At 44.4% G+C, this 27,047-nt stretch overlaps 1 protein-coding gene across 1 annotated transcript in view; it reads right to left on the minus strand.

Moving 5' to 3' along the window:
• LOC311064014 (exportin-4) overlaps window positions 1-27,047 on the minus strand; it is a 66,784-nt gene that overhangs the window by 21,754 nt on the left and 17,983 nt on the right. Inside the window, exons 7-10 of the mRNA XM_084083724.1 lie at window positions 21,533-21,645; window positions 7,327-7,484; window positions 2,244-2,418; window positions 825-1,001 (exon numbers count right to left, since the gene is read on the minus strand). Of these exons, the coding sequence (XP_083939850.1) occupies window positions 825-1,001; window positions 2,244-2,418; window positions 7,327-7,484; window positions 21,533-21,645 (623 nt within the window). The remainder of the gene's footprint in view (window positions 1-824; window positions 1,002-2,243; window positions 2,419-7,326; window positions 7,485-21,532; window positions 21,646-27,047) is intronic.

The following is a 27,047-nucleotide window of genomic DNA, read 5'->3' on the forward strand; positions in this document are numbered from 1 at the left end:
AAAATTTTCAAAAATAGCAGATCTACAAGCTCGTAGCGTGGCACTCGGTGCCGCGCAATGAGCTTGTATACAGTATCTGCTATTTTTGAATAGCCAAAGTATACAATAATGGTTAAAGTGGTTTCACAGACACATTCCTGATTTTAATGGGTTAAGACAACAAAGAGCGAGAGGGAGAGAGGGTTGTGTGTGAGTGTGTGTGTGTGTGTGTGTGTGTGTGTGTGTGTGTGTCAAAGTTATCGTTTTGCATTTCTCATTCATTTTGTTTTCAATTTCAGTTTAGTTTTTATTCGTTTTTTAAAGCGGTTTTGCTAGTAGGCTTAGTTTTTATTAGTTTTAGTGTTTGTTTTTATTGTATTGCATTTGTGGTACTTGTCAGGGGCAAGATTCAAAATAGAAAATATATTGTGTAATAAAAACTCAATAAAACATAGCAGTTAACCACTTTCAACGTGGCATAACTATTTTGGATGTCAATATTGGAAACAAGTTTCAAGAAATTCAAAACATAAAAAAAAGTAAAATGGCAAAAAGCTTTAAAGGTTCTTAAACACAGTTAAAACTGGCAGAGCAAAAGATCCACGACAGATTTCCCATCCACCCATTCTTTGTGATTGTAGTTAAGTTTTAGTTACGTCGTTTCATAAACACACAATACAGTTTGTTAGTCAACAGGTTTTTTGCAGCGTCTTTTTTAAAATGTTTTGTTTGAATTAACTAAAATGTTCTTTTTTATTTTCACATCGAGTTTTAGTTAGTTTGTTAGTTTTAGCTAACTATAATAACCTTGCTGTGCGTGTGCATGTGCGCGTGTGTAATCTCACCAGGTTGCGCGTGCCGTCGGGAGCGGCCAGGTGACACTGGATGTAGGAGTTAAAGACCTGGACGGCCGGCTGGACGAAGCATCCTCGGGGGAAATGATCGTTGTCCTGCACCAGTGTCAGCCACGACTCCAACAGCTTGTCATAGGCCTCCATGTAAACCATGTCATCTTTGTCCAACTGTAGGACGGAGGCAGGAGGGTAAGAAAAGAAGAGGGAAAGCCAGACATTTAAGCTCAACTGTCACCCAGCATCTGTGGGACATTTTGGGAGCCCAGGAATAGACAGTTGGTGGAAAGTACATGTACTCAAGTACTGTACTTCAGTACAATTTTGAGGCACTTTTTACTGGAGTATTTCCAATTTTCAATACTTTTAGTTCTACTCCACTACATCTCAGAGGCAAACATTTTACTTTTACTCCACTACAATTATTTGAAAATTTGATTTACTAGTTATTTTTGTAGATTTTGATTATTATTACAAAACATCTTTTGAAAATAGCCAACAGCTGAAGTGGTTAATTTATTTTTAATACATTTTAGAAATGATGATAACTGAAACAGGACATTCTGCATAATGATTACTTTTACTTTTGGTACTTTAAGTATATTTTGATGGCAATACGTTTGTACTTTTACTCGGACTTTCACTGAGTGTTTTTACACAGAGTGTTTTTACATTGCAGGACTGATACTTTTACTTAAGTAAAACATTTTAGTACTTTTTCCACCACTGGAAAAAGATGATGTAACGAGGGGAGGGTCGGAAAATACAAAGCATTCATTTTAGTTTCAACTTGATTGTCTTTGCGGGAGGAAACTAGAATAAATGTCATGCAGTAAGGCTCCAGGATTGAACCCACAAATCTATTGCTGTGAGTCAACAGTGCTAACCCCCATAAACCACTTAAAACCTATATACTTTGTTGTCCGGTGTCCCCCAGGGCTCTATACTAGGTCTTTTTTTTACCTCTGCTATATATCTCTTTGCCGAAAATAGCCGATCTACAAGCTCACAGCTCATTGCGTCGCGTCACAATGCGTTGTGAGCTTTTAGATCAACTATTTTCACTATTTTTTGAAATTCTGGTAATTTTGACATTTTGGGAGGTTTGGGGGAAATTTGGGGACATTCTCGCCTATAATGACATGCCAAAAATAGGGGAAAATAGGTGGTTAATAAGACCCCAACAGGGTAGCAAATGAACACCAGTCAAATGCTGGCAAATTTTTACCGTGGCTGGCAAGTTTAGTCTACACTAACAGCCGCATCAAACATCAAACAAAGTTCCGATTCCATTTTTAAAAGTCCCATTGGATGTGTAAAATAATGCAAGTGGCTAGTGAATTTTGGAATCCATCAGCCACTGTAAGCCACGTGACAAAGCCCAGAGCATTGGTTTGCGCACGTCGTACTCACCACCTCTTCCAGGGCGGCGCTGCGTCCGAAGGAGCAGGTGAGCAACGTGAGGCAGTTGATAAAGGAGGTGAAGAGCTCGCTGGGCAGAGCGGTGAGGACGCTGCGGGGGAACATGGTGATCATGTTGGAGATGATGTTGGAGATTCCAACCGCTTCCGAGTCCTCGATCTCAATCCTGGCAAAGAGGAGAACACAATGAAGGGAATTGCATTTCCATTGCTGTGTTTTATTATGTTATATGGAGTATTTTACAGGCCATTTCTGTTTTATTGGACATTACAGTGGAGACAGGCATCGCACGGTTCACGACTGGGGCTTTATGCCGTGGGGAATCACAGTCTGGACTGGAAGCAGTGCGCAGTAGGCAGTTCAAGGTTGACTCCATTATCCCTTCAAGGATATTCAGTCAAGTGCAGTAAAGAGGACATGAATAATACAGGGGAATACAACAGAAAGTGCAACGGACACAGTGACCTGCGCACGTGCTCGCTCGCTCTCTAACACACACACACACACACACACACACAACTACGTACTCTCAGCATACAACTGACACATGCACTTTCCACTCTCCAGGGTGAAGTTGAGGCTAGCTACAGTACCAGGGTGAGTGTCCAACTTTGCCACTAATGAACAAGGTTAGGAAACGAGCAGCCAATCGGACCAGTAAGCAGTCGCCTGTGGTCAGGCTATACCTCGAGCGCTTTTCCACAGCCGCCTTTTCAGCTGCAAAGAATGAAATATGAATGTCTTTCCAGTAAAAGGATGGCAGGCGTTTCACTGTGCTTACGGTTTTATTTATTATGAGTCTGAGACAGATTAGCCGTGAGGGACAAATGAGAGTGAGAAGCACTTTAGAATGTGCGTTACATTCACCCATTCACACACACTGATGGCCGGATCACAAATGCTTGGCACCAACCAGCTCATCAGGAGCATTTCCAGGACACTTCAACATGAAGCCAGGATGAGCCGGGGTTCAAACCTGAAACCTCCTAGTTCCAATATAGAGCTGCGCATTCAAGTACAACCATACTGAGCCACTGGCGCCCTGATACTATGGCGTCTCCGCTCCGTTACAAGGTACAGCGAGGGTTAAGAACCAAACTGGACCCAAGTCATGCGACATCTCGAGGGTATCACAGCCGGCTGGGCAACCGCTTCGGCCCTCTCTGCACTCCGTTAGGAAGGAGCCACATGTTCAAATTGCTGTGCTAGCCGTGGCTTCCTTAGCTAACCCCTATCAGATGGGTTTAAATTGCAAGCAGAGCCGTTCAATCAGGGCAGATTGGCCGTTCCTGCCCTGCATGGCTTTCGGATGATGCAACTGGAAAAAAGCTCCAGGAATAGGTGATTACAGAGAGAGAGAGAGAGAGAGAGGGGGAGAGAGAGAGAGAGAGAGAGAGAGAGAGAGAGAGAGAGAGAGAGAAAGAGAGAGAAAGAGAGGGGGTGGGAAAGCAGCAAGTGGGGGATATGATGGAAAGACCCCATACACACTTCACATTCTGAGTCACGGGGTCCGAAGTCATCTTTGTGTGTTATTTATTAGAGCTTACGCCTTTTTTTCAAATCAAGACTCCTCTGCTAAATGCATGCAACATTACATGCAAATCACAGTTCATAACTAACAACCCCCCCCCCCACACACACACACACACACACACACACACACACACACACACACACACACACACCCCTCATGCTTTCTGGCCACAAATAAAAACGTATTTTACACTCGTGCAAATAACACATGGTACACTCATTAAACAATTACAGTAGCTCTGTTAACCACATGAACCCAAGCAGCCGATATTCTGGGACGCTTGTCCCATTTCCTTATTCTGTAATAATAGGTGAATATTCTGTGAAAATAAGCGAACATTCTGTGAAAATAAATAATCATTTGGTGTAGAGGTAAAAAGGAGGGGACCAGGCATAGACCCCAGGCCAACAAGGTATACAGGATTTAAGTGGTTAAAGACAGAGATCTGACTGAAGCCATCAGCAGCAGCACTCTGCTGTGTGATTCCCAATGTCAAACAACAGCGAGGGGCAACAATACACCATCAAAGGTACGGCCGGGCGATATGACATCAAATAAATATCATGATTATTCAAAGCTTTTGCCTCGATCACGATTAATCAAACGTTTAGAAAAAAAAGGGGAAAATAGCAGATCTCACAACGCATCACCCCACCCCTATTTGTGTACACCACCATTGTACAACTAAGTACGTACTGTATAATACAGGGTTAATTATTTAAAAAAAGATTATCATTTGTTGATTCGTTATTTTATATAAGAAATAAAAGAAGGCTGGTTTTATAGGCTGCATTACAGTAAAATGATTGTGATGACTGTTCTAGCTGTTCTATTTTTTGCCTTTATCCATTTAGTTTAGGCATTAAAGGAGAATTCCGGTCATTTTAAGTGTTATGTTTGATGTGTGTCAAATCACTTACCAACGTAGAAATGAAAATCGCGTTACTCCACAGAGCCCCCTATCAACCCCCACCGTTGGCATTATAGGAGGATATAGGATAGCCCAAATTCGCCTATTTTAACCAATGCAAAGTCTGTTTTTTTGCTTCTAGTACTCATTGTTGAGTCCCATGATAATGTAACAGGCGCTAAAACTCCCGACAAGCTAACGGCTAATAACAGAACGAGCTAATGCTGGTTGCTGGTTTCTCTCCCGACCTGGCAACCTGGGGCTGCCATGCAGAGAGATAAGCAGCCCCAGCGTTAGCTCGTTTGTTATTAGCCGTTAGCTTGTCGGGAGTTTTAGCGCCTGTTACATTATCATGGGACTCAACAATGAGTACTAGAAGCAAAAAAACAGACTTTGCATTGGTTAAAATAGGCGAATTTGGGCTATCCTATATCCTCCTATAATGCCAACGGTGGGGGTTGATAGGGGGCTCTGTGGAGTAACGCGATTTTCATTTCTACGTTGGTAAGTGATTTGACACACATCAAACATAACACTTAAAATGACCGGAATTCTCCTTTAATGATGATTATTCATCAGAAATCTCGCTGTGTAAATATTTTGTGAATTTTGCCCATATTGCCCAGCCTTAAGTATACCTATTACCTTTGAATAGTTACACCCTTGACGACATCGGACATCCTTGAATTCAGAAACCCATTTCTGACTTGTGTTTGGACTAATACATGTGCGTTGTTATTAAGCTGAAGCTCCCGTACATTGTCAGTATTATTACAACAAAAGCCTCATTTAACCTAGCAGCCTAGATAAACTGCATCGACTCTTTTCTCATGTATATATATTTTTGTTTTACTTGGAAAAAGAAAAGGCAGCATGAAGGACGACATTCCTACTAATTATTAACACATTGACTGCCAGAGTTTATTCCAAATTTACCCCCTTGACTGCCAGCGATTTGCGTGTTTTTTTGTTTTCTCATTTAAATGCATTTAAGTTTCTTTTTCCCATGATTTTGAACACATACGACGATCGACCAGCAGAGCGCAGCAAAATGACACCCTCGATGACTCGCTGACTCGCCCCCCCCCTCCCTCCAGGCTCAAACAGTGAAACAACATGAACCGGATGTGATTGTCTTCGACAATCTCTGATCGGCTTGTGATACGATGTGATACACGACGACGATGCCTGATCGTCACTCGGACCAAAGAAAATAAAAGGGGAGCTCTCCCTTTGTATTTTATAGCGTGTGAAAAAAAGTGTTTTTCTCTATTCTGGACGAAAATGACCGGAGAAAAACAATGTGACCCGGAAACAATTTTTTTTTTTTACATCCGGCTTCGGGTGAGTGTGACGTAGATGGAAAACGAAAGTGATGATTAAAAGTAAACAGACCCGCGCGATCACAGATGAAACCAATGAAAATACCTAATATCGAGTTAACTCGATCTAGGCAGTCGAGCGCTGGATTACTAATATCGAGTTCAGTCGATGTAGGCAGTCGATGTGTTAAGTTAATCGAGAAACTTAAAGCGACCCTCACCCTCAAATTCGCAACGTCCATAGCATCGCTCGAAGCTAAACTAGACAACATCTAGATAACGATCCCTGACCATAGACATCGTCTGATCTCTTTGGAAGGAGCAGTGGGCGCTATTAATACAGCACCCGGGGAGCAGTTACGGGTTAAGTGTCTTGCTCAGGGACACGTTGTCACATAGACTGGGTGGAATGGAGGGGCAAACCGGGGACATTCTGATTCCCAGATGGCCCCCTCTACCCACTCAGCTATGGCAGCCCTTAAAACAAATGAATTGAAAACAGGGAGTTTTAAACCACAACAGACTCAACAAGCAAAATTGACAAAACTTGTCATGGACCTCTCTGAGTCACACCAAGGAATGTCTTTGGTCTATCTACTCCCTTGTTGAGTCTCTCGTCGCCTCTGATCACGAAAACCTTTAGATCCTACACGGATCACCAGCTTACTCTAAAATTGTGATATTCATCCACCTTATACGTTGGAGATGCCTTTAACAAACTGGAGCTAATGACCTTTAATACCCTAAAAAAGACTTCTGACACTGAGCCACTGCTGATTATGCTGAGGATTGACATATATTCATCCTTTGACCCTTGACCCTTTCGACACCAAGTCCACAGGCTGCCCAGTGACCATGAGGAATGAGCCCTCCACCAAACGGCACGTCAAGGTCTGATACACTGACTTTTAACCTTTGCCCCCTGATCGCTTAAAATAATCTAATCATATGGAAACGCTGTGTCTCCAATGTGGATAATGGATACATGTTTCAGTTTCATCCGAGCATCCTATTGACTTCCAATATAACATCTTAGTTAAATAAATGAATAATATAAAACAAAAAGATCCATTAACTTCCATTATAAAATGAAAGCTAAATAATATATTTACAAATATTTACAAATATCAAACATGTGTGGAAAGAAATACAGTATTTCTTAGGCCTACTGACAGCGTGCACAAAAAAAGCTGGCACTCATCGGCATTGAGCTCCAAGATTAGCCCCGGATACACAGAGACACACACAGAAGTCACACAAGAAGGCCCCTTCAGAGCCACGCAGTACAAAGGACTTGTAGACACTGACCCGTTGATCATGTTGAGGAGACCCTCCACCAAGTGTGCCAGGTATGAGATCTGGGCGCTCTCGTCTGGGAAGATGGGGCCATGCATGGAGGCCAGCTGGGCCAGGCACTGCAATGAATCCTGGGCCATGTCTGAGTCCTCGCGGATCTTCCTGTGCACCTGGAAGACATCAAGGAGACACCTTCAAATTTAATGGGTTTGTCTTTTATTTATTTTTTTCAGTTCTCTTTTTATCTACTTTATTTTTTTAATTAATATCTATATTTTTATATATTTGTCATTCGTCAGCCCTATTTTATACTTGGTCTTATGACCGATCTAGCCGATCTACAAGCTCAAAACAGGGATACCATGTTGAAAGTGTTTTTTACTGTGTAAGGAGCAAGGGTCCAGGTGTCCTGACAGTATATTTAATAGAAGGTTCCATCATGTACGGTATGACAGAGAAATACTAGGAAAGGAAACCAGAGCGGAGGAGAAAAAGGTAAAGAGGCCTTTTTTAGACTTAGGATAAAATGGAAAAAAAAAATTTGCCTTGTACATGCTCAAATATGGTCTGGATGGAGCAGTCCTATGCACTGTACCACGGCATCTGTTAGGGTGCCCACTGTACAGAACAGGAAAGCTATAGAATAGCCTACCAGACAGACACACAAACACTGACTCCACACACGTTTCTGCTCAGTTGAGGCAGACCTTTAAACCCGATTTATAGTTCATCCTACGATGCCGTTGCAGGCCAAAAATAGTCAAACTATACGCTCCTAAAATGAAGCCTAAAATTGCACATCTATAAGCTCACAACGCGTCGCGTCCGCAACGCGTTGTGAGCTAATAGATCTGTGATTTTCGGTTCACGCCGCCATCGTACGATGGAGCATAAATTAGGCATTGGGGTCTGCTCATGACATGAAGTCACCTCAATCTCAGTCATCTCTGAATAATCAATTACCTGGTAACTTCCCAGCCAAGCTTTTGTCTCTGATCAGCGTTTCCCAGTGCCGTTCAATCTGTGAGATGACCCAATGCGTGTCCAAGCCAGACAGTGATATCATGAATTCTGCATTGTAAAAGAAACTTTGTTTCGTGGCCCCAAACTCAAAACTCCCTAACTCCCTCCCGTCAGCCTTGGACAGATTGATCAACACCTGCTTCACCGATGTGAGCGGACGACTGAGCTGAATTCTCCACAGGCCCTCCGTTCATAACACAGTGCCTGATGCCAAAGATGTCACTCGGCGATCCAATCAGAGCCGGAGAGTAAATCAATCCGACAAACGAGAAACGCGACTGGGTCTCATCTCGACTTAGACGCCAGGGGTTCACTGTCAGAAATGGTTAAGTTGTCCATCTTGAGGCTGTCATTCTCGGACAAGACGCGAGGCGTGTTTGATTGCTTGGAAAGACACACTCACAAACATTTTTCACAGACAGACACACACACACACAGGGAAGCAGAGGCATGCAGCCGGAGCACTAGCAGAGTCTTCAGCCGCCTCTCAGCAACATGTGTTTCCACTGACAGCGCTGTGCGCGCGCCTGGCTCTCAAACTCCCCTTCCTTCTGTCAGCTGAGGCTTGCCTCAAATCCTCTCTTTCTCCCTCCCAAATTCTTACTCGCTCCCCCAACTCCGCCACTACAACCCCCCTCTCCCTCTCCCTCCAGCTGGGGTGACCGGGCTGATAGCCACGCCACTCTCAGATGCTAACGTAGCGTAGCTGCCGTGCTCCTTCATAGCTAGCGGGGAGGAGAGCTGCCCCGGTCCAGAGTGTGAAGTCATCCTCTGAGAGACGACTCAGTGGGGAAAGAGGGCGGGAGAGTGTGTGTGGGGGGGGGGTTTATGGAGGGTGGGAATACGGGAATGCAAGGGAGAGGTAGAAAGAAAGCAGGCGGCAAGAAAAAATAATAAAAATAAAGAGATTGAGAGCATATGAGACAGAGAGGGAGAGAGGTAGGGGAGATGAGGTAGCTAGCGAGAGAGAGAGAGAGACAGATAAAACAGTGGGAGAGAAAGGAACGGAGGGAGGGAGGGCAAGGCCAACAGAGCAAGCACTCCGCGCTCAGAGGAAGCAGCTGCACCAGTGATGTGTACGATGCTAGCTATGCACACCGCCTGGAGACCAACTATAGTTAGAGATAGACAGCACAGTGAGGGTGGGGGGCTACAGGGCTAAGAGAATGGCAGTGGCATTGGCAGAGAAAGAGATACAACTGATTTATACTCCCTGGTGTGTCACACCGAAAATAGCCGATCTACAAGCTCACAATGTGTCGCACTGCAATGTGTGGCTTATTTTCAGTATGTGACACGATGCTCAACCAGGTATAAATCGGGCTATTGTATGACTGGAAGATGGAGCGAATACAGGGGGAATGACAGCAAGAATAGTGGCTAAAGTAGAGGAACTGCATGAGAGAGGAGAGAGGGAGAAAGACAATAGAAAAGGAGAGAGAATAGGGTGAGAGTAGGGTGGCTAGACAACAATTAAGTGAGATGAGGAAGAGACAAATGTAAATTAGGGGTCTGGTGATGGCAGAGAGAGTGAGTGAGAGAGAGAGATGGAGAAAATGAGATGAGACAGAAATAATGAGACAGACAGAGAATGCGGTTGAGAGAATGAGTGATGCTGATCAGGAGACAAAGGGACGTTGGCCATATTTGGACAGGATTTGTTTCCTGAACACAGAATTACACTGATACAGGAAGTTTCATTTCATACACATTCAGGATTAGAATTGCTGTAGTTTCTCCCTAATATCTGCTGCAAAACAGTTAACAATATATTAAAGGACAACTTTGTTTTTTTACAACCAAGGTTTATGTTTTACCTCGTAATTAAAGTAAATAAAAGATGAGTGTTACATTTTTTAAATTTACTGCTTTCTATAGTTTTTGCAATTTTCACAATCTTTTTTACAGTGGGCGGTGGCTAAATATGTATTTTTTTACACAATAACCTGGCGATTTCTTTATTATTATATACAGTAGCTCTTCTAGGCCCCAATAACTCACATCTGGCCAGCAAAGACCACAGGACCTTTTTTATTGTGTAAAAAAATACATATTTAGCCTAAATATGTCTATATAGGCCACCTGCCCGAATGCCCCCGGCCACTGTAAAAAAGATAGGGGAAATTGCTAAAACTATAGAAAGCTTTTATTTAATTTCATTACAAGCTAAAACATAAACCTTGGTTGTAAAAAAACAAAGTTGTCCTTTAAGTCTATGTTTGCCATCATGTATATCATGATATTTTTATAGCGTGAAAATATTGCAATATCATGTTTGCAATACTGCAATATTTGATATAAAAATGTACAGTATAACCCAAATCCTAATTCATAACCAAAGGGAATGCCTGTTAAATCACAAGGGTTTCAATAGGGATGGCATTCAACAGATCCAAGAGTACCACGAAAGACTCTAAATTACTGCCTTTTGGTGGAAAAAGTCTGCAAAACACGCTTTACTTTTCACCCGAGGTGGTGACACATACATGGCCGATCCGGACGGGTTTACTACGTCTGTTGATACATGAAATTACTTAACCTACCCTGGAGAGACTAATCCTGTCCGAATAGGGCTGAAGGGAGCGCCAGTGGAAAGAGAAAGAATGGGAGAGGAGATCACAGAGCCACAGAGAGGTTAGAGGGGACAAAGAAAGAAAGAATTAGAGAGAGAGAGAATGAGAGGAGATGACAGAGAGAGGGGATATATATATAGCCGGAGACAAAGCCTCGTGTCTATGGCTCCTTTGGGGTGGGGTGGAGGGCTTGGTGTCTCCTCTTTCTGTTGTTTCAAATCAACACCATGCTTTCCCACATACTGTCTCGCTCTCTTTTCACCCCGTCTATCTCTCTTTCTCTTTTCACCTGGTCTGTCTGTCTCTCTCTCCCTGTCTGTCTGTCTGTCTGACTGTCTGTGTCTCTTTGCAACCTGTCTGTCGTTCATATGGATCAGGTTACCAGCTGCCTGCAGGCGGGGACAGGATGGATCACACATCACCACAGCCTCATCAGGCCTCTGTACTGCCCACTGATTGTGTTGTTTACTGGGAAAACACGGGGGGCACATACAGTACCCTGCCTGGGTATGTACTGGCATTGTGTGAATATCAGTCTGTGTGTGACTGAATCTGTTTGTATTCTACATACGTGTGTGTGTGTGTGTGTGTGTGTGTGTGTAGAGTAAGTCTGTATAGGCATGTGTATGTTAGAAAGTGTGTGTGTGTGTGTGTGTGTGTGTGTGTGTGTGTGTGTGTGTGTGTGTGTGTGTGTGTGTCTTTTCCATGTGGTTTAGAAAGGGTGCATGTGAGTGACTGCATGAGGGTTTGCAATGTATATACAGTATATATACGAGAAAGTGTACAGTATGTGTGTCAGTGTGAACGTACCATGTGAATCTGTGTGTGGGTGTAGGCATACGTGTATGTGTTTGTGTGTAACCATAAGAGGGAGAGAGTGTGCGCGTGCACGATTGCGCGCACATGGGATGGCAAGGGATGCCATGAGATAAAACAGATGCCTTCGAGGGTTTGTGTGTGTATGTGTATATGTGTGTGTGCCAGGGCATTCAACACAATCACACAAGCGAGCATACACACTCAATCACGACTCGGAGTACACTCTCTAATCAGCCTGGCCAAACCTGAAACTAAACACCCGTAGCAACTCGGGAGACAAAAACACACCAAAGCCCCAAATTACAGCCGCGCTGGTCGGAGAGAAAACGCTAGCCCGAGTTAGCGCCGTGATGGCTAGGTGCTAAATTAACTGCATTGATTTGGTGTTTAGATGGGACGGATCAAATCGCCAGACTCCTGGGCTTTCTTCTGCCCGATCTCCCACGGTACGTTTGTGTTTCGTCATGTGGAGCTGAAACGTGCGTCTCTCTCTCCGTTTATCATCAGTCTTTCTCTCCCTCTCTCCGTTTAAGTCTTTCTCTCCAGCCTTCCTCTTGGGGTCATTTCCCTTTGTTATCAATCTCTCTCTCTCCCCTACTCTCACTTGTACCTGAATCTTCCTGCTGTCTCTACCAAAAGCTTTAACACTTAATCCATACACTTAGTTGCCCGAAGACCCCCAGGGCTCTATACTACGCTCCCTTACGTTTTTGCTCTACACTAAATGTGGCGCTCGGGTGGCACAGTGGTAAAGTGCCTGCCCACCAACGCGGTGGCTGGGGGTTCGAATCCACCGTGGTGCATCCGGCTTTGTCGAGGTTCTATACGAACACAATTGGCCCGTGTTCGGGTGAGGGAAGCTGGGTGGGGAGGGTGATATTTGTCACTGCACGTACTCCTACGGGCTGGGACGGCACCTGTCAGCAAGGAAAGTTGGGCGGGAGGAGTAGGACGGAGGCTCTACGTTCTCCCGGTGACTAGGTAGGAACAACAGCAGTGTCCTTTTTGTCTGTGTCCTTTTTGTGCCCACATATGGAGATATCTCTATCCGTCTACCTGTGTCCCTTTTATGCCCATATATGGAGATCTCTGTATCTGTCAGTCCTTGTCCCTTTTATGGACATATAGGGAGATCGATATACATGGGCATACCCCCTTTTGTGCCCATATATGGAGCTGATTGATCTGTTTGCGCATGATGCCATGACGACACATTGAGGTTAGACAACACACTCCATATTTGGGCGTAGCTGCATTGGGAACTCCTTATATGGTTATGGCTGAGTCATAGTGACATGAGCGTGACTTCAGAGGTCTGCTGGCCGGCCGGTCCTCCCTTATGCCAATTCTAATATAGGATGTTGAAACATTTTTGCCTACAATGGCATTCCTAAAATAGGGATGCCAGGTTCAAAGTGGTAGGCAAGCATGGCATCTCTTTGTTCATCTAAAGACCAACACATTTTCCCTAAGAGTTCCAATGTCTGTTTTAAGGGGCGCCTGGCGGACACTTGGCAATGCTAGCTCTCCACACATATGAAACCACTCACCAAACCAGGGCACCTGGGTTCAGAGCTGTGTGTCTGTCTGCACTGCTGAAGTGTGTCTGAGAAACCGCTGAATCCCTAACAAGCTTCGAGGGGCTGCATTCTGTGGCTGACCGTGCGCTCAAGCATTCTCATGGAAGAAAAACAAAAAAAAAGTGTCTCCTAGGGGAATTTCCCTGCTCGGCTGTATCCAACACCATTACCCAACTGTCCACCTCAGCATGTTTGTTAGCCTTGTGTCAACTAGGGAAACAGGAGATTTCTAAAGAATCATATTGCAATGTTTTAGCTTAGTGGTTCTCAAACTTTTTTGAGCTCTGGACAACAATCCTCAAGGACTAACCTACCCCATCTCCGGACAACAATATATAAGTATATCCTCCAATTATATTAAAAATTGGCTACTGGGAGGGCTGGCGGGCGGACCACGGCCACATCACTCTGACTCAGACATAACCATAAACAAACCTGATACTCCCATATAGGCAGGACCACAGCCATGTCACTCTGACTTGGACATAATAACCATAAACAAACCTGATACGCCCATATATAGGCATGTCACTATGACTTAAACATAACCCTAAACAAATCCAATATAGTCATATATGGAGATCCGGTTGTCCAGAGCCACAAATCCGGTATGCCCATATATAGTCATGTGCATATATGGGACCGACCGACTTCAAACTTGGCAGGCGCATCGGCAAGGACTCAAGGGAGTGTGGTGCCCGCCGCTGAGTCGTTTGGATATGCGGTTGTCAAGAACCACTGAGTTTCACAGCAATCGGACGCTGTGTTCATGATTTGAGGCATTTTGTTCAAAACGGGCCACTCCTGCAAACTTTAGAAGCCAATTTTAGTCAATCAGGATTGAATCTGAAATCGTCCCCCTGGTGGAGCTATAACAGGCCGATGTGAAGCATTTGGGGCAGAGGTTTTTACTTGGTCCCCAGGGAGTGTGCATGCAAAGTTTCGCACCGAGCGGTCCAACGGTGCCGGAGATTAGCTGCTCACAGATGGACGTACGCACAGACACACACACACACACACACACACACACACACACACACACACGGACAGGGGCTAAAACAAGTGAAATTCAAAGTGATAAAATAAATGAATGCGCAGACGAAATTGGAACTGGAGCACAAGCTGATAAATGATCTTTGTGTGGTTCCCTCTTCTGATTGTCAGGTGTCCCTGCTGAAAATATATGTTCTGTTTACCAAACAGCTGGAGAGACAGGAATCCCATTACTTAACAATCTATACCAATGATTACTATCAGGATATAGAGCTTTAACTTTGTAACAAAAAAACTTTTGTTTAAACCAAAAAATATAATTTAAAGCTCCTTTAAGGCAAAATCAAAAGCTGGGTAAAATCCTCAGTGTTCATCTATCCATTTGTAACTACAAAGTAATAATGACCTTATTGTCTTAAGGAGGAGGGACAATACCGTTTTGGTATCCATCCTTGAGCAGAATCTCAGTGTCTGGTTAGAAGACACTTACAGTATCCTCCAGTTGACACTTGATAGCGTCACTAATGAGCGCTGGAGCCATTTAATGGCAAATTGACAGACACTGGCCTGTCTAGAGAAGGGCCTGGGTAGTGGGGTGAAGTCCCCAGGGGGCCCCTAAAGAGGCTGAAAGGGGCCTACAAAAGGGAGTGGAGACGCTCCTGCTGTTAGCGGGGGGCCCCTAATCCCAGGGCTGGGCTCTAATCCTACCACTGGTCTGTCGTGCACCCTGACCCTGGCGACGCGTGTCTGAATGTGTACATACACGCGCACGCACACACACGCACGCACGCACGCACGCACGCACACACACACACACACACACACACACACACACACACACACACACACACACACACACACACACACACACACACACACACACACACACACACACACACACACACACACACACACACACACACACACACACACACAATCACCCCTCACAGCTGAGGAGGCAGAGATGGGTGGCAGCTGAACCAGCACGGCACCCCATTAAATAGAATAAACACATCGTATGCGTACACGCTCACACGCATCACGCGTGCACGCATATACGGATACGCACATTTATCTAACTCCCAAACACACACACACACAAAATACACACACTTAATGAATGAATGTACATAGGTAATAATGATACAATCAGCCTTGTGAGGCCGGCATAGATAAGCAAAAGCGTGTACACACACACACACACACACACACGGGGACATAAATGTACCAAATCGACACAGGCATACTTGTAGATCCACTTGTAGAGTGAATGTGTGTGCACACGTACACATGCGTGCTCTCACGCATGCACACGCACACACACACGACAGACAGCTGACAGTATTGCAGTCGCCTTACAATAACAAACAGGCCGGCTACTAGAAATACCAAAGGGACAACACACTAGATCCCTGTAAGCCGAGACCAAAACGACATGCATAATACACACATCTTAATGTCAATACAGACCCACTGAAGCATGTCAAACATTTTTATTCAGATGTGCGAGTTAGGATTCTCATATCAAATCACCCATTAGTAGGGGTGGGGGAACAAAACTGACTGAGCATGAAATTGTAATCATTTTTTTCGTCATGATCCGTATCGATTCTTTCATGCAAAGGTTGGCGATTCTTTTGACATTCTGGCCAAATTTACCATAACTTCAGTTTATAGGTCAGCAGACAGACAACACGAAATGTTACAAATATTGAAATGACGTAAATTGAAAAAGTGCAAAGAAAAGCACTTTAATTTATGTTGATCCAAGTCATACAGGTTTAAATTGATGTTCTAATTGCACTGCCAATTAAGTACATTTATAAAAAAATATATATACATTTGTATTATGTAGTGTTTATGAAAGTCTGCAACCTTTTTATGGCAGTCAACAAGTGGCATTCAACAAGTGAAGTGAAATCTGATACAATTTGCAATAAATCGCAGAACTGCAATATGTCGAAGAACTGTTTGAATCGTGGCCGAAGAATGGTGATGCAATCTAACTGTGAGGTTCCCTGGTGATTCCCATCTCTTAACACATTGACTACCAAAATTAAAACATAGTTTTTCATCCCCCTGCCAGCAAAACAAGCGATTTTACGATTTTTGAAAATTCATGGAATATTCTCTGTGACCGCCGTCCCCACGGAGATCGGCTCATTACACGCACGCACGGGGCTGTCGTAGTATAGGGGGAAAAAATATCTGCTCGTCGTAATCCATTGCATAGCTGCAGCCATTTCAATGAAGCTTGTTTCATAAAGCAAGAGGAACGGAGATAAAGCGATTTTCCCTCAGGAAGTTAACAGGAAGTAAATTATCTTTTATTTTTTTAAATTATGTCAATTCCGGGTCTGACGTCATCAGGCAGTGAAAGCATTATTCATAGGATAGATCACAGGCGCCCTCTGGCATAATCACTGAAAACAAGATTTTTTTATATATACGTCTTTGGCAGGCAAGTGTTAACGATTAGGCACGCTGCACGATCAGTACATCAACCACGGATGCAACAAAATGAAAACCGTTTCACCTGTGCGACAAGTAAACATTATAAATGAACAGAACTTCAGTTATGCTTAATGTTTTACTCCGATGTGACACGTCGTGAGCTTCTAGATCAGCTATTTGTGCCGTGCGACTCCATCACTTGTCAAAGTTAAACAAAAGCCTGTAAACGGACTTTACACAGCTTACATATAACATGAACAGTTCTTCCTCCAAATGAAAAAATATGTTTGTATCATTGTTATAAGAACACAGATAAGCATCTGCACATCTAAGAATTACACAAGATTAGTCCTTTAGCTATGTATACCATTCTGTGTGTGTGTGTGTGTATGTGTATGTGTATGTGTATGTGTATGTGTATGTGTACGTGTGTGTGTGTGTGTGTGTGTGTGTGTGTGTGTGTGTGTGTGTGTGTGTATGTGTGTGTGTGTGTGTCTGTCTGCAGTAATAAGAGTTATACCACTGAACTCCCTGAGACCTCATTAGCTCCTACTGCTTCCTGATAGAATTATCTGGGGTTGCCGTGGCGACAGATTACAATTCCAGCCAGTGTGCAGAGTTTTGGCTAATATCGCTTAGCAACAAAATTGGTTCCAGAGGTGAAACGAATCACTGACCGCTCAGCTCCCTCACGTTGAGAACTTTGTTTTGGATACAGTACGTTGGATCAAACGTTAAGATAAAGGTAGATGGTGACTGGAGGACTGTACTTCACGGCCACACCAGGTGCTAATATAATGGCCATAGTGCCAGGAATATCAAACTGTCCACACTGTCAGTAAAGAATGGGCTTTCCTCTACTGTTTTTTCTCGGGTCTAAATTTGACCTTCTCAATCATAATCAAATATACTTGACTAGAGTTTCGGGGGGCTACGCCCCCCTCAACCCCAGCCGCGCACGGGGCCCAGCCGTGTGTATATTGGGGGACCCAAATCGCCGGAGTGAAACTGTGGAAAATTTTTTTTTGAAAAAGGAAAAAATTTGAAGAAATAATATTTGTTATGTTTCAGGGGGTCCACAGGGGGTCCGCGGACCCCCTGATGGTCCACTGACCCCCTGTGGAGTGTTGGGACGCGCGGGGACACCCCTGGAACATTGCGGACCATTTCGGTGTTTTTTTTTTTTTTCATGAAGGTGGTTGCTTGTTTCTGGCGCAGGCTGTGCAAACCTGGCAACCCAGCGCATGCTGCCGCACGTTTAAGTGGCGTAGCGTCATGAGGGTCAGTGGGGCCGTGGCTCGGTCAGTGAAGACCCTGTAGTGCGGATGATATGTGGCATAGAGGGGCAGATTGTAAATCCACAGAGGAAACATCCGTGGGCTACCATTGGTTCAGCGATGTGTGCGGTCGCCCTGCGGCCCCTCCTCCTCCACCAATGTGCAGTATTGAGAGCCCTGACGTCACAACAATTGGAGCGATGGGCACTGCACTGTGGTTGGTTAGGGTACACCTAGGGCCCAGGTAGAACCCAGTTAAAGCCTGCATGGGCAAACCCAGTTAGGACCCGCCTTGGTCCCACATAAACATGGCTAGTTGGGGCCCACCTAAGGGCCAGGTAGAAGCTACTTATAGCCTGCATGGGCATCGCAGTTGGGACTGAAGTGGATGCCGCTGACATTGCTGACATGGGGTCCATATGGTTTAGCCCACCTTGAAACCATATGGGAACTACGCTGGCATGCTGGCTGTAATGCAAACGCTGCATCATACCTGCAGTGTGTAGTTTGATGTTGTGTGTGTAGCAGATATACCTGCAGTGTGTAGATCAATGTCCATAGGAAAGTCAATGCCCAGCAGTGTTTTTTTTCCCCAGCAGAGTTTCTAGTGTCTCTGTGTCTCTCTGGAAGAGGTTGCACATGAACTCTGCAGCCGCACTGAGGCGCTCCAACACAAACACTGTGACATTAAGCAGCTTCACACAACAAACATCAGCACCACGCTGCTGTTTGTCCAAAAGACACAATATCTGCTCTCCCACCAACGTCATGTGTTCATTTATCGACAGCCGTACAGACTCCTTTTGACACATTTTACGTCGTTTATCCAGCTCTCACTGACTCTCCACATCGGGCTGTTATTTTGCTGCGATCAAGTCAACGATGTGAGAGATTAGCTATCACAGACGGACGGAGAGGGGGTGAAACATAGTGTTGCGCCATGCCTTTCGGCCTGGCGGAGACAATAAAAAACCGAAAGTAAAGGAAATGGCAATTTCTGCAACAGAAGTAGTCAATAAACTATGCTATGAAAACATGGGCCACATTGGCAAAGAATGTAAGAAAGAGGCAATCATGTAGAAAATAGCCGATCTCCAAGCTTACAAAGCCTCTGAACGTGAGGCGTTTCGAGCTTGTAGATCGGCTATTTTCACAATATTTACTTGTGGAACGGAGTGAAACAGAATGGGGGGGTCCCAGATCAAGTACGTGTATTTGGGGGGGGGGGGGGGGGGGGCGGCGTGAAAGGGTTGATAAACACTGCTCTAATCGGAGCGAAATTATCTGAAATTACTACATGACCATAATGCAGCCTAACATCTGTTGCACGGGGCGGTCCTGCCATGACGTTAGTTACTGTAGTTGCTGTGGAGCGACATAGTTCTCCAGAAGACACACACAAACATACACCATCTACAATGGACGAACTGAGCAGCAATATAGACATTCACCACACGAACGTGCATTGTTGACAAAGTGATTGCACAGCCGCTGCAGGCATGACAACCAGGTTAGCGTTAGCGACATGGCAGCTATCACAGCGCCCTGTCCGTCGTGCTGCAACTGCCTGTGATGGCTACAGCAGTAACAGCAAGCTGTCTGCGATGCCATTGTCTGGAGACTGCTCTTAGCGTGACACGACCAATGAGAGTGAGCGCTGTAGTTGTTGCTAAGATACGGTGGCGTCTCTGGCCCATAGCTTGTAGATCTCTCACACATGATTGGCGTAGGCTGCGTTGCCAGGTCTGACTTTGTGTCTAAGCAATGGTCGGCTGATTTTGGCGCGCCTTTGGGCTCGTTTGCATTGTGCGCACGGCAGCGCTTGTTTAGCGTACGTCAGCGCGACGTGGCAACGGACGTGGCAACGTGAAAGGTGATTGGCTGGTGAAAAGAAACACCGACGTTACACCAGAAATGGTGCCTGGAGAAAATGGTGACCAAAAAAAAAGTTTGGAAAAAAAGGAAAAAAACCCCGCAGCGGCTGCGTGCTGTTGTGGTGATGAGGTCGTGCGCACGGTAAACGGTACGAAGCTGCCTCCCCTTCCGTTTTGTCCGACATTTGGTGAGTAGAATTAATTATGTTGCGCGGTGGAAAAGGTGTATTGAGCAGTGAGATGTCCCCTACGCGAGGCGTAAATTCAGCGCGGCCGGCGTGGCGAGTCAGTTGGCGACATGTGGTCTGGCGGTGCGTTGTTTAGTCGATAACAGAGCTGTGGGGTGTGGACACCGAGGGTGCGGAAGTTGGTCGCCATTTATATAGTTAGATAACACAGCTGTGTTATCTGTCCAGCTTATGCAGAGTTCATGGCACTGTGGGAGGACATTAAATTATAATTTGCTAGGAACCAGATATGGGCTTGAGCAGTATTTTACAGTTTGCAATTAGGGACTCAAGTGATGGAGCAGTATTTGGCAGAAGATGCATAGTGTCTAAAGGTAAGGAGCGGTATCTGGCAGTAGGTATGTATGGGTGACGGAAGAGGAATATTTTTTTGACAGTCAAGAGGTTGAGAGAGGCTGGGGTAACGGAGCAGTGTTTGGCAGCACAGAAAATGGCTAAAGCAGTAACGCAGTATTTGGCAGTAGGCAGAGAGAGGTTGAATGGATGCTGAGGGAGAGGTGAGCAGTTTGTTCCACAGCGTAAGCTAGGCCAGCGTGGGCCCACCTCTTTAAATACACAAGTCACTCTACAAAAATACACATTCATTTCACTGGGCTGTTCTCTGGATATCATAACACAATAACAGCCCCGCCCCCCCAAAAAAAGAAAGAAACCCTGTATAAATCAATACATTTAATGATGCAATTAAAAAACCCAGCTTAGCTTGAAAAAACTCTTAAATTCTCAAAAGAAACAAGTTCAAATGAGATTGCTTCGCCCACCAAATCGTGTAGTCCGACTGTGTCTGCCTTTCTTCATCATAAATAAACCATTAACGGTACAATAATAAAAAGTTCAAAAGGTATCGTAATTAAAAGAGAATAACAAGAGGCAAAAGAAAAATAATGGAAGCAGATCAAATGGTATTATAGTGGACGGAGAGGACAAATGCAAAGACAAACCGATGGATGAACAGAGATGGGTGGACACTGCAGACAGGCGGACGGACGGACAGACGAACAGATAGAATGACGGATGGACGGATGGGTGGATGAGGGAACGAAAGCAGAAAACAATTAATATATAATTCAAAACTCAAGATAAATGACTTCCCTAACAGCCAGATGGATAGATGGACAGACAGATAAAGACTGCAAAATGAACAAAAAATATGTAGAAAGAAGGACAGAGGTCAGTGGACAGACAGACAGACACCCAGATAGATGGACGGAGACAGAGTGAAGGTTAGACAGATGATGGACCAAGAGAGATGGTTCGATGGATAGACAGATAGGTGAGCAGACCGACAGATATAGATGAAAAGAGATACATTAGAATAGATTTTATTATAACACACTATTCATTAGGAAGACTTGGATGGATGGAGGTACTACTCACGGTGAAGAAGAGGTCCATGACACGTGTGTCCAGCAGGGCTTCTCTCCACGACTCTGTGGGCTTGAGCGTCACATTCTGAGTGGACTCGAACATGGCGATGTAGTGGCGCCCCAGTGACCCGCCGCACGTTAAGGCCAACAACAGCATGGAGAGGAGGAGGAGAGAAGAAGAGAGAGGGAGGGAAGGCGATGGGGGAGGGGGGGGGGGGGGTTTCAGCGCACGCACACACACACACACACACACACACACACACACACACAGACAGCACAAGCGAGCTCTACTGTCACTAAGCTGTGTTCTGGCTGTGTATTTTGGTCTCCTCTGGTGTGGCTGGCCGTGGTAGCTTGTTGTTACTCACTCAGCAGCTTCACTCTCTCTGTCTCTCTTTCTCTGCCCTGGTTCTCACCCTCCAACAAATGCCTCCTTCTCCTCCGTTGGCGTTTCGTGTGCTGCCTTGCCTCTCGCCCTTTCTCATCAGTTGTTCTCCCTCTACCACACTTTCCTCCACCACGTCTCGCAACCTCTTTCTCACCCTCTCACACGAAGCAAGGCTGATCTATCTCTCTCTCTCTCGCCCTCTGAGTCACTGTCCTCTCGCTCACCTCTCTCTCACCTCTCTCTCTACTTCAATACATTCAATTTCTTGTCCACCCTCTCTAAGAGTCTCTCCTTCTCCTCTCTGTCCTTTTTAAAAACACCACAAGACACTCTCTCTGCTTGGCTAAGCCACATGCAGCTCTCAGCCTCTCATTGTCCACTCTTCTGCAAGACGTGGTCAAGACTTCTTACGAAGCCACATCACACACAAGCGTGCGTGCACGCACGCGCGCACACACACACACACACACACACACACACGCACGCACGCACGCACGCACTCACACTCAGCCTTCTCAGCCAATCGGGGGTCTCTCCCTCCTCTCGACCAATCGCGGTGACTCCCTCTCAGATCACTCCCACACAAAACCCACAACACACAACATGTACTCCAATCAAACGTCTCTCTTTCGTTGCCCAAACAAGACCAGTTCCTCATCCACAACTGCACACACAACACACACACACCTCTCACACTCGCTCTTGGGTTACTTTAGAATCACACATTCTTGCCACTTAGCCAATCCAAACTATCTTTTTCTGCTCTCTGCTCTACAGACTGAGATTTTCTTCAAGACTCCTGTACAAAGCCACAGCTCCCTCTCCTTCTGTAGCCAATCAGATCTCTTTTCCCCCTCATTGACCACTCTCTTTCTCATTGCCCCCACAGGATTTTCTCTCCGTCCAGTTAAAAAATAAAACAAGCTCTCTCTTTAAATTGGCCAATCGTGATTCTTCCTTCACAGTAAAATCCTTTGTCCTAATTTTTGTTCATAAAATCCCCCCCGTCTCGCTCTCTTTCCTCATCTCTCTCAGCCTTGGCTTTGTGACAGCAGAGGGCCAGTATGAGGAAACTCCCACAGGAATGTCAGTTCAAAGCCAGGCATCGGCATGGGCCAGTGAGCCTATGCATTCCTCTATAACAGACCCACAGTCACTCCCATGCGCGCGCGCACGCACACACACACACACACACACACACACACACACACACACACACACACACACACACACACACACTTTTCAGCACAAAAGTTGGCACCTGTCTGCGGGTGTGTGGGATTGTGCGTGTGTGTGTGTATGTGTGTGCGAGAGAGCCGTGGCTTTATGAGCTCGTTAAAAATAGCAGTGGACCAACAGCAGAACTCTTCTTGAACCTCTCAGAATGGAGGGTAAGATACAGAAAGATGGATAAGACAGAGTTTGCACGGTTGGATTTGTCATGCATGGGACTTTCTTGTGTCAAGAGCTGAGCTGGTTTTGTTGAACGTCTTAAGGGGGTGTTTCTGTTTACACAACACTCATAAGTAATTTTTGTATAGCTTTATTCAACATTCGACATAATATCCCTTGGTATTTCGTTTTAAGTTAAAGTTACTATATTTAGTTAGTATACAAACTTTATTTATATACTGTAACCGCACAACAATACAGCCAGTAGCAGTCATTGCTGGGAGTGAAATGCCCTCAACCGTGCGACAGAGAGATCAAATACAAAATAAAAATAAAAATCGATACAAATATACAATAAGTAAATAAGTGTGGTGTTTCTGCCCGATTGAGGGTATTAGGAGGACAGTGGGTGTTTGGTTTTGTTTAAATTTTGTGTTATTGCTTGCTTTTGTTAAAGGTCCTTTCCATAATTTAGATGTTGTAATTGTATTTGTTGATTCACATATTATTCATACCACACTTTTGTCATTGTCATACTTCGCCATACTTTTTTGTTGGATTCTTTGATTGTCTTTTTTATGTAATGTTCTTTATAACATTATTTGATTATTTTTTATGAGTTTTACTTAATTTGTATTATTATTGTATCACTGTGTAATAGAATAGAACAATACCCAAACTAAGCAAATATTGGTCTCAGTGACTCCGTTTTTGGACACTTGAAATTATTAACGGTAAATGACAGTTGAATGTGTACATTTTGGTCATCTAAAATGTTTTAGTTTTAGTTGCCTAGTAATGTCATAAGATTTTAGTTGACAAAATCTACAGTTGATTTAGTCAACTAAAATGTATCTTTAGCAGGCTGTTGTGATGGCATTGTAATGCCTGATTTATATTGCTATTGGGAACGCAACACCAACGCGCAACCAAGCATAAAATGACTTGTCTTAGTTCTACTGTATCTCTTCTCCACTAGTCCCTTCCTAACATTTTTGTCTAGTTTTTATTTGTTGACGAACTCGTCAATATATGTAGTCACAGTTTTTGTCATCATAGGTTAGTTTTCCTCAATGAAAAAAAGGTAGTCGACAAAAGAATTCCGCCATAGTTTTAGTCGACAAAATTAACGCTGAGTTGACTCAATTTCTGGTCACATCCACAATGAGTGAGAACGACAGCGAGCAAGAGGATAAAGGAGACGGTGTAGGAGAGGGGAGAGAGGGACAGGCAGACAGACATATAAACAGACAGTCCTCCAGGGAGGGGACAACACCAAGCCTGCAGGCTGCAGACGGCCGCTGCTCCCCCCAGGGAGGGACCACCTCAGAGCCAGGGCCGGGAGACGGAGATCATACAGCTAGACCAGACTTACACAGAGAGCAGAGGACAATATTTGACTACTTTTGACAACATCAGTATCGGCAATTATGCACCCGATGTGTCCTGATTTTTAACCACTTTGAACCTGGCGCCCCTATTTTGGGCATGTGATTATAGGCAAAATCAACATGACACACTGTGAGCATGTAGATCAGGTATTTTCAAACATTTTTTAAAAGTGCTTAAAGCTGCACTATGTAACTTTCATCTTCTACCCCAGATTTGCATTTCCTGCACAAGTGCTAACATTTTTACCATTGGGCTAATAGAGCCGGCCTGCTTACTCAGGGGATAAATTTAACCTTGACCATCAAGTAAAACTTTGTGTCAGACCCTGTGTCTAGGTGAGACATGACCTAAATTGACACAATCTAAATATCTCAATAGAAGAGCAAAATACAACCCCCAATTGTATAAGTTATATTGTATTAACATACTCTACCATACAGATTGGACAAAATTTGTATGTATTCATTAAAAAAGTGCCGCTTTAAGTGGTCAAATAAAAGAAGGTTCCGTTTGCGGGTTTGAATTATTTGTTTATTTTTATTGAAATGAATTGCTTTTCAAATGTATTTAGAGATTTTGCACATAATTTGTTTACAAAATATTGGTAATCGGTGGTGTAGGACTTTGCGAAATTTGGTCGGCATTAGACCTAAAAATCATCGGATTCGGTTGGGCTCTGTCTAGACTAAACACAGGCTCAAATGAGTGGGTTCTGTCTATGATGAACCAGCTTTTATTTTATGATGTAACCGTGTTATGTAAAAGTGTCCTCGACTCGGAGAAAAGTGATCTTAAATGTAATTATTATTTGATTGTGATTCATTTGCCCGGCCCTCATTTATCAGCGCATAACTTTCTTTCTTTTTTATTTTCAATGCACTTTTTCTTCTCTGGTCCAAAAAACACACATAAATTGCTATTTATGGAAGAAATTATGTTTGTTTCCCAGACTAGAGGAACAAGTTCAGGATCCTGTTTGAACTCTGGCATAAAACTACTGTTTATGAGGTTGAACGTCTGCCATCCAACAATGGCTCTGGTGTGTGTGTGTGTGTGTGTGTGTGTGTGTGTGTGTGTGTGTGTGTGTGTGTGTGTGTGTGTGTGTGTGTGTGTGTGTGTGTGTGTGTGTGTGTGTGTGTGTGTGTGTGTGTGTGTGTGTGTGTGTGTGTGTGTGTGTGTGTGTGTGTGTGTGCGCGCGCGTGCGTGCATGCCTGCAGGATGAGTAATGAGAGTGGAGTGACTAGGACATGTGGCTGTGGTTTGGGGGCTGTTTTTTAAAAAGACATCACCTGCTACCGTCCCACTCCTTCCAACAGGCGTAGGAATAACTGACACAGCACAGTGATTTTTCCAATGGAAAAACAGACTGACAGATAGATGGATAGATGGGTGGATGGACAGAAGGACGGACGGACAGAAGTATTCAACTGGCCTAAAATAAACAAAAAAACAAAATACAGCCACACGATACGAACGACTGCCCACAAAACGTTACATCACGCCGTAGTGCTGAAGCACACCCACACACAGCCAAACCCAGGCAGGCAGCAGATTCTCAAAGCTTCACGGATGTCCACCTTTATTTTCCACTGGAAAGGACAGACAGACAGACGGACGGACGGACCGACAGACAGACAGACACACATGCAGGATATTATCCACCGTCCAGTGTTGTATCACACACACTTGTGTACTATATCTCGGCACATGCACGTGTCGTGCATACAGACAGAAATATACTGTATGCCACTGACCATAATATGCACAGTACGTATTCAACACCAGGCCATAAAAAAAACATTTTTCTCTAGCCAAGTCTTTGATGACTGATTTTTTTTTATTTACCATCCAATATTTATAGCAATGAATGTGAAGCCCGACCTAGGTACAGTACATCACTGTACGACTCCACGCTTCCAAGGATGAGGGAGGCCAAATAGTTACAAGAAAATCAATCATTCTTTAAGCACTTGAACTTTAAGCACTTGAACTTTATACATTGTTGACCAGTCCCCCAGGGCTCTATACCAGGCTCCTGTTTTTGCTCTATAGTAAAGTGTTGTGCTATGAGCTTGTAATCTATTTTTGCCAAATGATCGGCCCAGAATCGGGGTGCTAGAAGTCCGGTTTATGTGCACAAACGCACCACGTAGCTGCAGTAACAGCCCATGCCAACTGTGCCGAGCGGCTCTTGAACGTAGCGGGGTGCCTGACTCATCTGAAACTAAGCGTAACAATAAACTAAATGTGTCTTCTTTTTTGCAAGCTCTGCAAAAGACAAAATGTGAGTCATATAGATTTGAAAACCAAACAACTACACACTGTAACAACCCTATGCTGTAAATAGCAATTC

Source organism: Gymnoscopelus microlampas (assembly GCF_963454915.1).
Source record: "Gymnoscopelus microlampas genome assembly, chromosome: 17".
Classification (NCBI taxonomy): Eukaryota; Metazoa; Chordata; class Actinopteri; order Myctophiformes; family Myctophidae; genus Gymnoscopelus; species Gymnoscopelus microlampas.